Below are 15,387 nucleotides of genomic sequence, written 5' to 3'. Positions count from 1 at the left end.
AAAGGGCAACAGGCAAGCAGAGCTCTGTTCTGCTGTCAGAGGCTAATAAAAACAAGGTTTTCCCACCACGCCTGAACTGGCTCTAGTGCTGGGCTATCAAAGAGTTTATGTACCAGAAACAGTACCAGCAAGGTTCCTGTACAGCACCCAGCCCACACAGCACCCTCCGGCACTTCTGCTCTTCAAACCTGGAGCTACAAGAGGCGCCAACAGTACATGATGTTCTGCATCATCCTCACTGCTTCCCAAGCCAACTGTTCCCAGAGCTCACACCTGCAGAACAGTCCTCACCTGCTGAGTGCTACAAGTCTCACCTTTCACTAACCACAGCAAGAAAATGAAGTGTTGAGTTAATGCTGCTGGCTGTATTGTCCAAGAGAGACAAAAGCATTAACACAGCTCTGGCACACACAGAGAACAGGTCAAGATGGTTCTGGCTTCGAGTACAACTGTTCAGGCTTGCTGGTCCTATCGCAGGTCCAGGCAGACACACACGCCAGCTGCTACAGCCAAAGGCATTCCTGCTCCTTCTTACAGCTGTGAGCTGCCACACCATCATACCAAAGGTTACCGCGATCACCTAAGGGCAACCAGAACCTGCTGACACACAACCTGGAACTGGGATGCAGACCTTGCCTCTAAGTGTCCTGCGACTAATTCAGCTCCCCAGACTGCCCTGTATTAGTGATAACAAATGAGATAACGAGTTGTTTTCCGGTTTCCCAGCACATCATGCTGGTGCTGCTCAGATAAGAATGTTCACCAAGTAAAAAGACATATTCTTTGTGCACTACTTCTGAGGTACCAAAAATTTAAGAAGGTACGATCAGGTCTTGTGTCAACTTTGCACTCAGTGCAGCACTAACCACTAAAAGAGAGGCCTTGGGTGTTGTTTTTTTGTTTCATTTTGTTTTTTAAACATGATTTGAAAGTGTGGTCCCTGCGGTGGAGGGCTGAAGGACAGGGGCTGCAGGAACCAAACGAGGCAGCAGCACAGGCAGAGGAGGCAGCTCTGGGCGTGAGGCAGGTCTGAGCGCCCAGGAGCGTCGGGCAGGGAGCACAAGGCACGGGGCGCAGGGCACAGAGAGCAGGGCACAGGTCACAGGCTACCGGGCACACGGTACACAGATGCTGAGGGGACGAGTCACCTGAGTCTGTGCACCTGGTGGAAGCCGGGCCAAGGATATGTAGGACTGCAATCTTTAAGAATACACATGGTATTTTAAAACACTAATGCTGGCAATGTCTTGCTGAACTACCTGAAACTGCTATGGGCACTAAAAACAAATTAAAAAACCCCAACCCTGAAAGTTTAGGCCTTGATCAATGAGGTAACTTTACCCAAAGAGTCATCCCCCCTGTCATAAGGGCTCTTTGTGTTAAGGTTAATTATGTACTTACATACAAAAGGTGAAAGCTGTACTCTTATCATAAACACTTAATTGCTTCTAAAGAAAAAGAACACCTACTGCAGAGTTAATAATTAAAAGCCACTGGACTCGGTGCGTCAAGGAAAGCTCTCCACGGTCTGTTTAGAGGTTTGTGTTCACAACCAGGAAGCTGAAGTCAAGCTCATAAACATACAGTTCTGCCTGTCTGAGCAGCACTTGTGGTAACTCCAAATCTGCCAATATCTTTAAACCCAAAGTACAGCAACGGTGGGAACATTTCATGTTTCCTGACCAGGAGTTCCTGCCAAGAAATATCATTCAGAAATTCAGTAACAACCTCCTGGCTTATCACAGCTACATCTGAGCAAATGTTATGTTGCTTACATAGCAACTATAGCAGTAAAATGCATTCCTGTATTAGAAGATTGTTTTTAATGAGATTTGTTAATGGGATTTACAAGATCGTTAAGTGTGAAACTTCAGAGCATCAGAATTTCTCCAAGAGTGTAACTACTAATAAAGGTTAATTAACGAACGCCCTGCTGCTTCTCCACCCGTCCTACACGGCCGGGAGCCCCGCAGGCACAGACCCGCGACAGCGGGACACGGGGACCCCGGGACACGGGCTCTTCCCGCGGGGCAGCTCCCGGGGCCCGGCCGGGCAGAGCAGCGCAGGCAGCCGAGCCCCGGCGAGCCGGGCTGCACCGACACGGCCCGGCCAGCCCGCTCTCCGCCAGGTCCCGCCGAGGCCGGGGCTCCGGGCCCGCTCCGCCGGGACAGGGCCGGGATAAGGCCCCGCCCGCCGCCCCCACGGGCAGACCCCGCCGCAGCGCCCAGCCCGGCCCGGCCCGCCGTGCCCCCCCGAGTGGCAGCCGCCGCGCTCGGGGCCGAGGGGTCGGCCGTGCCGGGAGCACGGGCGCCCTGGGCCGGAGAGACGCGGGCGGGCTGGGCCGACCCGCACCAGGGGCCGCCGCTGCCGCCTACCCGGCGCTCCCCGACAGTCGCCGACGAGCCGGGGTGCTCAGCCCCCGGGTTGCTTCCCTCGCCCGGCCCGGGGCCGCCCGCCCCCCATCCAGCCCCGCGCACCGGGGCGCCCCGGCATCCCCCGGCGGCAGCAGGGGGCGCCACGCCGGGCGCCGCCATTTCCCTCCGCTCACCTGCGGCCTCCGAGCGCATCCTGCGCTGGCGGCGCTGCCGCCGGCCAATCACGACCTGCTGACGGCCGCAGCCAGCCAATCCACGGAGAGAGGGCGGGGCGGCCGGGACACGAGCGGGCGCGTGGCGGCCCACGGCGGCCCCTAGCGGCGGCGCGGGGCGCTGCGCGGCCGGGCGTGCCGTGCACACGTGGGGCGCTGGCTCAGCACCGGGCACAGGCAGCGCCGGCGGGTCCCACGTTACCACAGCAACCGCGCCGCGCGGGCCGCCCCGCCGGGACCCGGGCAGGAGGCGCGACGGTGCCGGGCGGCCACTCCCGGTGCGCCGGAGAAGCTGGGCAGCGCGCCTCGGGCAGCGCCCGCCACCGCTTCTGTCCCGCGAGGTCTGCGGCGGCGGAACGCGGTGTGCTCCCTGTCCCCTCCGGTGCGGCCCCGCCGGTGCCGCGGACACGGGGTGCGCTGCCCGACAGCCCTGTGCCGGCATGAGGGGGCAGCGGAGGGAGCGCCCGGTGCCGCGCAGAGACGGGACGGCCGGTGACCGCCGCCCGCGCCAGGCCGGGCCGCGGAGAACCGGCCGCCATCTCCGCGACCTATCCCGGGCCGCATCGCACGCTCGGCTCCCCGTTGTCTAGGAGCCGCGTCCGCCGCTCCCGAGGCCCGCACTCTGTCGCTGCCGGCTATAGGTGCCGGACTTCGGCCCGGCCGCACCCTCGGCCCCGGGCTGCGCCGGGCGGTGCCGTGCCCGTCCGCACCGGTCGTGGGGCAGGGTCCCTGGGTGGGGCCGGGGGTCCAGGGCCCGGTGCGGGGCCAGGCCCGGGCGCCACCGCCCCTCGGCGCTGTCCGGCGCGCGGTGCTGAAGGCGGCGGCGGCCCCGGTGCGTGGGGCGGGACGGGGCGGGGCGGCCGAGCAGGTGGCGGTGCCGCTGCGGCCCCTCGTGTCCCGCCAGCTCCCCGCCCCCCGCGCACCCTGCCGCCGTTCCCATTCCCGTCCCGTTCCCATTCCCATCACGTCCGCCTTCCGGCGCCGCCGCGCTCCCGCCGCCGCTCCGCGATGGCCAGCACCTTCACCCGCGCCTTCCCCGGCCGCCGCTCCGCCGGCCTCTTGGCCATGGTGGGCGCCGGTTCCCTCGCTGCCGGCTTCCTGCTCGCCCGGGACACGGTCAGCGCGGGCGAGCGGCAACGGCGGCTTTACCCGCCCAGGTACCGGGCGCGGGCGGCGGAGGCGCACGTGCGGGGGGCGGCGGGCGGGGGCCGGTCCTCGCGGCACCGGGGAAGGCGCGGGGCTGCCCCCGGCTCCGGCCGGGGCGGGGGTCCCGGGGCTGCTCATGAGTCTGGCGGGGCGGACGGCGCTCGTCCGCGGGCGGAGGCGACCAGGATGCCCGATAGGTGAGCCCGTGCCGACCCCGGGGCCCCGGGCGGCGGTGGGGACCGGCGGCGCGGCCACGGGGGCTTGGATGTGAAGGACGGAGACGCCGGGCCCCGCCGTCCCCACGCCCAAGGGCACCGGCGCCGCCGTGGCGGGGCCTCCGCGCCCTGCCCGGCCTCCCCGCCCGCCTTGGCCGCTGGGCTCGCCGGGGCTGGGCTGGGTCCTCCCGCCCGACCGGGCTGCTCCGGGGCCGCGCGGGCTGCGAGACCCCCAGGGCGCATCGCCGTGGCCGGGGCTGGGCGTCAGCGACGCTCCGGTCTGGGAGCCCCGAAGCTGCTGGCGGCTCTGGGCAGTCGCCGGCCACCCGGACGAGCCGCTGCACCGGTGGCCGCGGGGTAGGCGGGAGCTGGAGGGGGAAAAGTGCTTGTCAGCAGAGCGGGGGTCTGCGGGGACTCTTTGGGGCTGGCGAGGAGGATGGGGCTGGGAGCTGGCAGGTACACGGGCCACTGCGGTGGGACAGCACTGCAGGGAAAGCCAGCGCGGGTATGGAGGTACCCCGGGCTCGGCCCTATTGTCAGAGGCTTGGTGGGAACAGGACGGAGCACAAGCATCTGCTTTCTGCTGGAGAAACACCCGAGAGCTCCGTCCTCAAGGGCCAGAGTTTCTGCAGCAGCCCCCGGGGGGCTGGCAGCAGCTCCTGGCCCTGCCCCATCTGGCCGTACCAGCCTTCCACACACTAGCTGTCCGGACAGAGACTTCTGTATTTGAAATAAAAGGTTTCCTGGCAGGTCCTCACTCTTCCATCTTGGGCAGTTTTTTACAGGACAACTGGAGGGGCCTGCAGGTGCTGAGCAGGCAGCCCCCAGCTTGCAGGCAAATCTTGGAAGAAGATGAGTGCTGAGATGTGCAGTCAGGACTCCTGGGAGGTGGGCACGGGGCCGAGCCGGGCCAGGCGGGTGCATGTACGGCTGTGGCCTGGCTTAGGAGTGCTTTTGGGGTAACACTGGCTCTGCTAGAGCCGCTGGCCCCATTTACACAACCCGTGCCTGATCCCTTAAGCCAGATAAGTGCCAGAGCTGCAGAGCAGTGCTAAGGTTCAAGCTCCAACACAAAAGTTCTCGTGTCACTCCCCCTTCAAAGTGCTCTTTGCCAAGGGCTGCACCGGGAAGCCTGGCTTGGCCCCGAGAGCACCAGGTGCTTCACTGCTGTGGGGAGAGGCAACACCACTGCTTCTCACCGCTGCTTCTCACCACCACTTCTTCCCGCTGCTCACCGCAGCAATGAGGATGCGGAGGCCTCGAGGCTACAAGAGGTGGGAGCAGGTCCTGCCTGGTGCCTGCGCTGCCTGGCCCTGAGGAGCCTGCAGGGCCAAGGCACAGAATGGGGGCTGGAGGCAGGAGCCGCCTGTGCCTCATAGGGACCGGCCAGGAAAGGGACAGGGCTGGGCGGGGACAGGAACATGGCGGCCACTGGCCGGTCCTTGTGCCTGGTGCTGGCACGGGCTGCTGGGTCTGGCACAGCTTGGAGGCAGGTCTGGAAAGCAAGCAACGGGTTTTCCTCTCCATCCTGGTGCCAGCGGAGACTGTGCACAGCAAAGGAGCGGAATGGGGAAGGGGGCAGCACATTGCTACTCCAAACACACGGCTGCTGTGATCACTGCACCAAACGGCATGCAGAGAGCGGTGCGACGCTGCATTGCAGGCTGAGCGCCTGCAGAAAGCTGTCTGCCAGTGCTGGGGCTCAGACCTGCTGTGTTGGGACACAGAGACTAGGGGATGCAAATGGGGTGAATTCAAAGAATGATGAAGGCTGGATGTTATTGTTTATTCACCTCCAAAGAGGGCTGTATTTTCAAGCTTTCTGACTGACTGCAGGGCCACAGACATCAGGTCCTCACTGAGTGAGGATGGTGAGGGAGAAGCAGTGGGAGCTGTAAGAGCTGCTGGTCGGTGTGGGAAAGGCCAGCACGCTGTGCCCTGCTGCTGCACGGGCACCGGGGCCTGGGGAGAACTGGCCTCTCCCCACTAAACCGGGACACACAAGCGTCCCCTTGTGCACACAAAACAAAGGCTGTGTCCTTGTTGTGGCTGCAGGCAGGGGCCAAGCTGACTGTGCTGCTGTGGCTGGGGAGAAGCATCAGGTCAGAACGTTGATGCTGAAAACAAGGACAGGGCTGGAGGCACAGGCAGGCACTATCCATGGGAAGGAGGGGGCCAAGGTGAGTCTGGAGGAGAGGATTAAATGAGGGTAAGGGTTGTGGCTGAGAAGCTCTAAAGTGAGCTTCCTAGGATGGTCTGTTTGGCTGGGAACAGTTTTGTGAGGGTGCTGACACTTGAAAAGAGCCTGGACAGAGCCCTGGGACTAAGCTAAAGCATCCTGGTCTGCGCGGGCAAGTCAACCCACCTGGGTATTTTGCTCCTCCAGTCTTTAAGTTAAATAACAAGAGATGTCAGCAGCAGACTTGAGGGATCTGAGCAGCGCTGTGCGCGGTGCCGCAGCGTAAACGGCCTCACTGGGGGCAGGGACTCCCCCTGAGGAGCCGGGGGCAGGGACATGCCCACTGCCCGTGGGGTCCTGCACCGGGAACAGCACCACATTTGGATAGTCACTCTGGGGCTCCCGGCAAAGTGTCTCTGCACAAAGCCCGAGCCCTCTCCTCCCTGCGTAAACAAGCCGCTTGCTCTGCTGCCTGCAGCAACTGCCAGCACCCACGCCTGCCGCCGCCACCGCGCTGGGACCAGCCGCTCGCCCCATGCGTCCCCACGCGTCCCCACACCTCTTGAGGGGCCACGTGCAGTAGGAGCTGCCATCATTGTGGGCACCTGCAGAGCCAGTGACACCGGGAAGGACACAGGAGGCTGCTGAATTAGTAGTGAAGAGCTGCAGGGAGATGCAGGGAGCTGCTGCTCCAGGAGACGCTGCCCAGGCAGTAGATGGACTGATAATAGCTGCTTGCACCTGGCAGGTCTCAGGGTGAAGCAGCTCCTTGCGCAAGGGCAGGAGGTGGTTGCTGCACCCTGAGAGCGCAGCAGGACAGCATGGGCAGGATGGCAGTGCCGAGTCCCGCTCCTGGCAGATGTCCACCTTCTGCTGGAGACACTTGCAGACTTTGTGGCCAGGAGCCAGAGGGAGCCCACCCTGTTGCTTGGCCACATGGCACTGGGAACAAAGGATAGTGCTAAAACAGTCAGAATTCAAAAACCAGCTTTGAGGACAAAAACCAAGGGGCCAAGGCAGCCCCACTAAGGCCAAGTGCAGTGTCACCTCAATGCCTGTGATAGAGGACACCTGGACACCCAGGGGGTGTGGGATGAATGCGATCCCTGCTGCTCCAGCCCCCCTGTGACACAGCAGGGACAGGCCATGTCCCCACAGCTCTGGCTCTGCAGGCACCGCTGTGAGCACAGCATCGAGTGCTCAGCACCTTCACTCTGTGCTGCCCTCAGGTCCTGGCACTGTCCAGCCTGACTCGGGTGCTTTGGACAGGCTGAGGGACTCCCCAGAGCTGCTGAGTGTGATTCAGGCTGTCCTGGAGAGGGCGAGTTCAGACCAGGGGCTACATCAACCCTGCAGCAGGCACAGACCCTGCAGGCAGGGGCCGGGGTTTCTCAGGGTTTTGGACTCTTGAACACCTCAGTGAAGGTACAGACTAGCAGGCAGCATGATTAAACCTACAATATCTTCTGCTTCCTGAAGTAAGCTAGCTTCCCTCAGCAGCCTTTACTGGCTCTCTGGAGGCGTTCCCTGGCACCGGTGGGCAGCAGAGCAGGCTGTGGTCCTGGTGTGCCAGGCAGCACGAGCTGTCCTGGAGACCAGGGAGGAACTTTTCCAAATGCCCCATTCTCATCAGCAAATGCTTTTTACTGGAGTGTCCGTCCCTGGGGAGATGGGTCCATAGCCAGCTGATGGCAGGGACAGGAGCAGTGGGGGAAGCTGGGGCAATCTGCATCCCATGTACAAGGACTCAGGCTCTGAATTGGAGCATCTCAACACAGTGCAGATGAGTGTGGGCTGGGGGAGCAGCCCTCCTCCTGCATGACCTGGAATGAGTGCCCTCCAGGAGCAAACGCCTCCTTGCACTGGCCCAGGCTGGAGCTGCCAGTGCTGCCCTGTGCTGAGCAGACAATGTGAGCCCTGCCTCCCTTTCTGCAAGGTGCAGGAAGCCAGAAGCAGTAGCCAAGCCGTAGGCGAAGGGCCAACGCACATTCCTTGGCCTGCAGACGCAGAGGAGGTGGCGGCAGCGACAGCAGCTCTGCATTGCAGCACGGGGCTGGTGCTGGCAGCCAGACCTGGCCCTGCGCAGATGCTGGGCCAGGAGCAGGACGTGGGTACTGGTACAGTGCCAGGATGCGCTGCTGGGGACAGTGTCCGGCTGTGGCTGCCACCGACCTGGACTGCACAAGCTCCAGCTCCTCATCTCCCACATGGACACAGGTGTCCCCAGGGCTGTGGGACCCCTTGGGACACCAGCCAGGTCTCCTGGGCTAACAAGAGCCAGTCCTGTCCCGCTCAGGCAAGCTGAGGCACCAGCTCCCAGCAGAGGGTTTGGCCAAGGAGAGTGCTGTCAGGTCCTGCCCTGCCAATCCCCCTGCAAGCGCAGAACAAGCACAAAGCCCATCTAAAGTGGGAATGAGGTCAGCAGACGGCCTCCCGCTAAGCTGATTAGAGGAAAGCATCCCCCTAATACAATAAACTGTACCAGAGCAGTGCGGTTCCCACCAGCTGCAGATCGGGGTCAACCGATCTCCTGCCCCCGGCATCTGGGGGCTGGGGCACCCGGTGGGGGCCTGGGGGCAGTCACTGTATGTGGTGTGTCCCCACTCCCACTGGCTGCACAGGCTGAAGGGACAGCGGCAGCAGCCACTCCAGTTTGGGCTGGCCTGGGGCAGCCCCCGGGAGAGTGGGAGTGAGTTCCCCCAGCCTGGCTGCCCTGGCAGCGCAGAGCACAGGCTGCATGTGCCTCCGTGTGGGGTGACGTGGCCACCACCGCTCACCCAGCAAGTGCTCCCAGTCCCGGGCCCTGGTACGTGGCTGATAAGGAGCCGCACCCTAATGACTGGTTCAGATTTGCTCATGGAATCCTGTCCTTGTGGCAATGTCAGCCCTCGGCCCCGGGCCGCTCCCTGCCCTCGCTGTGCCATGCTGGTAACTGCATCCCGCTTCCACTGCCCTTTGCTGGAGTGGACGAGCAAAGCAGCTTGACCTCCATCCCCAGAGCTCCCCTGCCTACACCTGCCTGAGCGTCTCTGTGTGGTAAGGGCATGAGTGCTGGGGTCCCCGGGCCCCAAGGGACCCATCAGTCTCTCCTCCTGCAGCGCTGAGTATCCTGACCTGCGGAAGCACAATAACTGCATGGCCAGCAGCCTGACACCAGCCATCTATGCCCGGCTCTGTGAGAAAGCAACCCCGAACGGCTGGACCTTGGACCAGTGCATCCAGACAGGTGTTGACAACCCCGGCCACCCCTTCATCAAGACTGTGGGCATGGTGGCTGGCGATGAAGAAAGCTATGAGGTGAGTGTGGCCTCAGCCCTGTCTTGCTCTGGTCTCTCCAGGCACCTGCAGCAGCCAGAGCTGCCCCAGTCCCTGCAGCATGTCCCACAGCCTTAGAGGTCACTGCCACCTCCTCTATCCAGCCCTTGGCCAGCCCCAACACGTCCCTGGGAGCAGCTGTTTCCAGAGCCCTGCAACCTGCTCCTCCTGGCCCTGGAGCCCTGCTCACCTGTGCAGCGCTGGCCGTAGGGATTGCCATTGCACTGCAGGACACACCATGGCCCCGCTCACCCGCTGGACCCCCCTGCTGCCACGTGCCCTGGTGCCGGCAGCAGGACCGCGCTGAGCTCCTGGCGGGGCTGCGCGGTGCTGGCTCTGTGGTGCTGCACACTGTGCTGCTCACTTCCAGGTGTTTGCTGACCTCTTTGACCCCGTGATTCAGGACCGGCACAACGGGTACAACCCCCGCACCATGAAGCACACCACAGACCTGGATTCCACCAAGGTGTGCGGGCTGGGCAGCGGTGCCACACATGGTGTCTTTCCCTGGGCCTCGGGGACAGGGCCCTACCAGTGCCACCCTCTAAGTGCCCCATGGCTTGTGTCTGTTGCAGATAAAGTTTGGCCACTTTGATGAGCGCTATGTGCTCTCGTCCCGTGTCCGGACCGGGCGCAGCATCCGTGGGCTGAGCCTGCCGCCAGCCTGCACCCGCGCTGAGCGGCGGGAGGTGGAGAAGGTGACTGTGGAGGCACTGAATGGCCTCACTGGGGACCTGGCGGGCCGGTACTACCGCCTCAGCGAGATGACGGAGAGGGAGCAGCAGCAACTCATTGACGTGAGTCGGTGCAGCCCACGGAGCCAGACCCCCTCCCCAGCAGTCCCTCTCCAGGCGGCGGGGTGCTCCTGTCCCAGCCCCACTGTCCCGTGGGAGCAGGACCCCTCCCCAGCAAGGCCACTCCGCCATGAACAGGGTGCTTGTGATGCTGCCCAGCCCTCCTGAGCCAGGTGAGGATGGAGCTCGCTGAACGCAGCTATCAGCTCCCTCTGGCTCTTGCTCCACGTCCCTGCCCAAGGGAGACAGGCTGTGGCACACAACCGGTGCCCCATCAGCCCTTGCTGTGGGGTGGGCAGTGCACCAGCAGCCCTCTGCCTCCTCCCAGGGGAGCAGGGACTCCTACCCACAGGTGGGGAAAGCTGGCGAGCTTACCCTGCCTGGAACAGCCGTGGTGCGTCCCCTGTCCAGTAGCCTGGCACCAGTGAGACAGGTGTCCTGGCACCGGCCACGCAGCCCCAGTGAGCCCATGTGCTCTGCCTCCCTCCAGGACCACTTCCTCTTCGACAAGCCGGTGTCCCCGCTCCTGACAGCAGCAGGAATGGCCCGGGACTGGCCTGACGCCCGAGGGATCTGGTGAGGATCTGCCCCGGCATCGGGCAGTCAGCAGGGCGGGAAGGTGGGGGACACTGCTCCGTCTAGCTGCTCCAGCACCGCCACTGCGGTCTCTGTGCCGGCCACAGTGCAGACCTCAGTGCGAGCAGCACCAGTGCCAGCTCTGTGGTCATGCAGAGCTGGGCTCTTCCTGCTCCTGCCTGACCTGGGAGACCCTTGTGCGCTGCATGCAGCTGCCAGACACTCCATACACAAGCCACAGCAGCCTCCTAAGAAGTGGGACTTCAGAGCCAGCCCCTGCTGCCAACCCTTCCTGCTGTCACCATCCTGCAGCACCTTGAACTCCAGGCTGCCAAAGCCATGTAACTGCCTTCTGGTCTCCAGGCCATACCCAGCGCTCCTCCTGCTTTCTGCACACCCTACATACCCCCAACTAATCCTGCTACAATTGCGACTTACTGCTCCCTCCCAGCATCTCAGCACAGCCATGCAGCATCCCACACAGCATCCCACACACCCGCAGAGTGACAGCCGGCACACGCAGTTGCCCACGCCGCCCTTGCTGGCACAGTGCTGTTAGAGCAGCCTCATGGAAAACACCTCCCAGCACACCCACTCTCCAGCTCCAGCCACCCCTAACCCAGCGTTCTAACACGCACCCCACGCCCCAGCCTCCTCCTGCTCCCTGCGCAGTGCAGGAGCTGAGCTCCTGTCCCCAGGCCGGGCAGGGCTGCCACCACACTGGCACTGGCACATGCTGCTCCTCCCTAGCAGCGTTTCCCTGCACCCACAGCACCGGAGCCAGCACCGGTCACCCGCAGTGGCACATGTGGATGAGCGCTGGCCTGTCTCCAGGAGCATCTCCTGGCTCTCTGCCTCACTGCTGGGCTGTGCTCTGGCAACGCAGCCCCAGCTATGGGAGAGCAGTGGGGCCATGGGGCAGCGCTGGCACCATGGGCACAGGGCTGGCACGGGTGGCTGGGTGGGCACAAGGGGCTCTGCTGGCCACCAGCGCAGCTGCACACAGACCTGTCCCTAGGCACAACAACGAAAAGACCTTCCTGATCTGGATCAACGAGGAGGACCACACGCGCATCATCTCCATGGAGAAGGGAGGCAACATGAAGCGCGTCTTCGAGCGGTTCTGTCGGGGCCTGAAGGAGGTGAGCAGCCCCGGGGCCAGGCAGAGGGGCACACAGGGCACCAGGGCCTGCGCGGGACAGGCTGTCTTGCTGGGGCTGGGCACACCAGGGCTGAGCGTCTCTTGTGCCTCTGAGCCAGGTGGAGCGGCTGATCCAGGAGCGAGGCTGGGAGTTCATGTGGAATGAGCGGCTGGGCTACATCCTGACCTGCCCCTCCAACCTGGGCACTGGCCTGCGAGCGGGTGTCCACATCAAGCTGCCGCTGCTCAGCAAGGTATCACCATGGCTGGTTCTGTGAGAGCTGGGGAACCCCAGCTGCTGGGCGCTCAGCCCTGCGGGGGTGCGGGACTGCATGGGACCTGCTCTGGGCCTCCCTTGGGTTCCCCCAGGATGCGTATGGTCCAGGCTGCATCTGAAGGGGCTGGGAATCCAGATGTCACCCTGGCTCTGCTCAGGACAGGGCTCCCTGTGGAATTTTGAGCCCCCTGACAGGGTCCAGTGAACAGCAGGAGGCTGCCCAGGGACAGTCAGCCGCAGAGCCCCGACTGCCTTGCTGGTGGCCCCTCTGAGCACTGACACCTTCTCTGGGCACCAGGACAGCCGCTTCCCTAAGATCCTGGAGAACCTCCGGCTACAGAAGCGTGGGACAGGTGGTGTGGACACTGCGGCTACTGGCAGCGTCTTTGACATTTCCAACCTGGACCGGCTGGGGAAGTCAGAGGTGGGTGCTGGGCAGAGCTGCTTTTGGGGAGGGAGGTTCTGGAGGACGTGTGTCTGGTGGGTCTGTGGCACCAGAACAGCTCCAGGGCCATGTGCTAAGGCAGCACATGGGGACTGGGGGTGGCAGTGCCAGCCCCTCGTGCAGTGGGGACAGCCAGGTGCCCCCGAGTCAGGACGTATGTGCTCCTGGTGCAGGTGGAGCTGGTGCAGCTGGTGATAGATGGTGTGAACTACCTGATTGACTGTGAGCGGCGGCTGGAGAAGGGTCAGGACATCCGCATCCCCACCCCACTGCCGCAGTTCCGGCACTGAGCTGGACCAAGACAGCACCAGCCCTGCGGGACCCAGCTCCCCCTGTAGCTTTATTAATCTCTGTGCCCAGCATGTCGCTGCGCTCTGTTACCTGCAACACACCAGGCCAGACCCCATAAACATTTGCTGTTGTAGCCATGGCTCGGTCTCCTCCTTACCCCAGCACCCGCCAATCTCACCCCTGCCCTGTGCCTCTGCTGAGACGCACCCACCTGGCGCTGGGTTTGCTGTGCCTGCCCTGAGCTGCCCCTCACGGGGTTTCCCTGAGCCACTGCTGCTCCGAGGAAGAGACCTGGGGGGCCACTGGGGCTGCCCTGGTCTGGGGGGGCACAAGGGACTGCATGTGGGTAGGGAGCAGAGGCTGGGGGGCAGGAGCTGCTGGGATGGTCAAGGTCAGGCAGGGATTGATGCTGGGGCCACATGTCACCACAGGCAGGGAGCAGAGCTCATCACTTGTGCCCATCACAGGTTTATTGCTGGGGGGCTGCAGGGCTGGCCAGAGTGGAGCGCAGCCCCGGGTGTGCCAGAGGGGAAACACCCCAGCTGAAGAGGAGATGGCATGGAGACATCAGGCACCATGGACACAGAGACAGCTCAGGGGACTTGTGGCACTGGAGGGACAGAAGCCAGCCCTGGGAGGGGACAGCATGGGGGACACCGGACAGCAGGGACATGAGATGTGCGGGCAGGGCACGGGAGAGCATTAGGCCCATGAGGAGCACAAGCAGGGGCAGGAGCCATGCAGTGTTTGGGGGAACTAGCACCCTCACCCAGGGTGTCAGGGAGGTGGCAGACGCATCCCAGCTCACTCTGCTCTTGGTCCCTCTGGCTCTGCAGCAGCTGCTCCACCATGTCTCTCTGGAGCAAGTGCTGGGGAAGCACCAGGACGTGGACACAGAGGGGCCAGGACAGACCCCACAGCAGACAGACCCAGGGGAGCAGCAGGGGTGGCAGAGCCATGGGGATGGGACACTGGCCAGGACAGCACAGCCACAAGGGTGGGGCACGGTGGAGATGTCACAGCCACAAGGATGTGATACTGGTGGGGACAGCCCAGCCCCGGGAATGGGACAGCGAGGGGGATGGCACAGCCACGGGGATGGGGCACCGGGAGGGTCGTCTCCTGCAGCCCGTCCCCGCTCCCTCCCCGGTCCCCGCTCCCGCCCCCACCGAGGGCAGCGCGGCTGCGGTCTCGGAGCGGGCGGCAGCGCCCCCTGCCGGTCCCGGCCCGAGGGACGCTATGGGAGGGTTCGGATTCCATTCTGTCCCGTTCGCTCCCAGCAGAGAGATGGTAGAGCTGCTGCTGGCTGGATGCAGGAGTTTAGCGTAACTGAAGGGCCCTGAATGGCTGGATTATTGCCCAAAGCCCTGCTTTTCGGGAGGAAATCGTGCCTGGGGTGAGGGTTTCATCTCCGCACTGCCGGAAGCGGTCTGCCGACCACTTGCTTGTGTGAGACCAAGCTCTCGCACAGCCTCAGACAGGCAGCTGGTCACCGAGGAGATCCCGAACGCTGTGTCGGGGCATCGCCTGTCTCGGCCCCGGCGGTGATCCCTCTGGCAGAAGGTCCAAACCCTAATGGAGCGAATGGCCTGAGAGAGGGGAAGCACCTTCCCCGGGAAGCTCTGTGTGTCTGTGCCGGCATCTCCTGCTCTGCACCAGGGAGGAATGGCAGCCGGGTGCCGTGGGCCTGTGCCGGTGGAGCTTGGCGGAGGATCCACGGCTGGGGATCTCTGCACACAGAGGCTCCTGGCCCAGCGGCTGGGCCGGGGTGACCTCACGGTTGGGAGCAGAGGGAGCTGGGGGAGCCCCGCTCCTCCCACCCCACCCGCGCCGGCACGGAGGGACCGGGCGGGTGGCGCTGCCGTGGGCGCGGTGCCGGTAATGCTGGCGCTGCCCGATCCCCCGGCACCCCCGGGCCGGGCCCCAGCTTTGGGATCAGCGGGGCTGGGCAGGGGCTCAGCTGCGCCCGGGGGCCTGACCTGCGGCAGGATCCACCCGTGCGGCCGCTTCCCGTGAACGGGCCAACGGCGGACGCATCTGGGGGCACACGGGTGGGGGTTCAGGGGTAGGTGCACACGGGTGGGGGTTCAGGGGTAGGTGCACACGGGGGGCTGCACACCAATGAGCGTGTGAGCGGAGCTGCCGCACGTCCCGCAGCCCTCGCCGCTGGCGCCGGGCGCTGCTGTGCCGCCCCCCCGCCGGTGCGGTGTCCCCGGCGGGACGCCCCCGCCCCGCGGGCCTGTGTCCGTTACAGACTGCCGGGGTTGTGACCAACACGGCGATTAAATGAATGAAATCCCCTGGAGGCGACACTCCAAGAGCGCAGCTCCAGGGGGCACCGGGCCCGGGCGGCGGGAGGGAGCCCAGGGCTGTGTCAGGGACCGCAGACGAGGCGGAGCCGGGCTGCCCCGGGAGCGGCCG

General features: G+C 64.0%; 1 protein-coding gene across 1 annotated transcript; it reads left to right on the top strand.

The window, feature by feature from the left end:
- Window positions 1–3,595: 3,595 nt before the first annotated feature.
- CKMT1A (creatine kinase, mitochondrial 1A) lies at window positions 3,596–12,965 on the top strand (the record flags this gene model as incomplete). The annotated part of the gene is made up of 9 exons (XM_080351436.1): window positions 3,596–3,744; window positions 9,226–9,424; window positions 9,813–9,908; window positions 10,018–10,239; window positions 10,727–10,812; window positions 11,831–11,954; window positions 12,073–12,207; window positions 12,529–12,654; window positions 12,849–12,965. The coding sequence occupies 9 exons, from the start codon at window positions 3,596–3,598 to the stop codon at window positions 12,963–12,965; spliced, it is 1,254 nt and encodes a 417-aa protein (XP_080207562.1).
- Window positions 12,966–15,387: the final 2,422 nt, after the last annotated feature.

This window comes from Nesoenas mayeri (assembly GCF_963082525.1).
Source record: "Nesoenas mayeri genome assembly, chromosome: 11".
Classification (NCBI taxonomy): domain Eukaryota; kingdom Metazoa; phylum Chordata; class Aves; order Columbiformes; family Columbidae; genus Nesoenas; species Nesoenas mayeri.
This window is presented reverse-complemented; position numbering and strand designations above follow the sequence as displayed.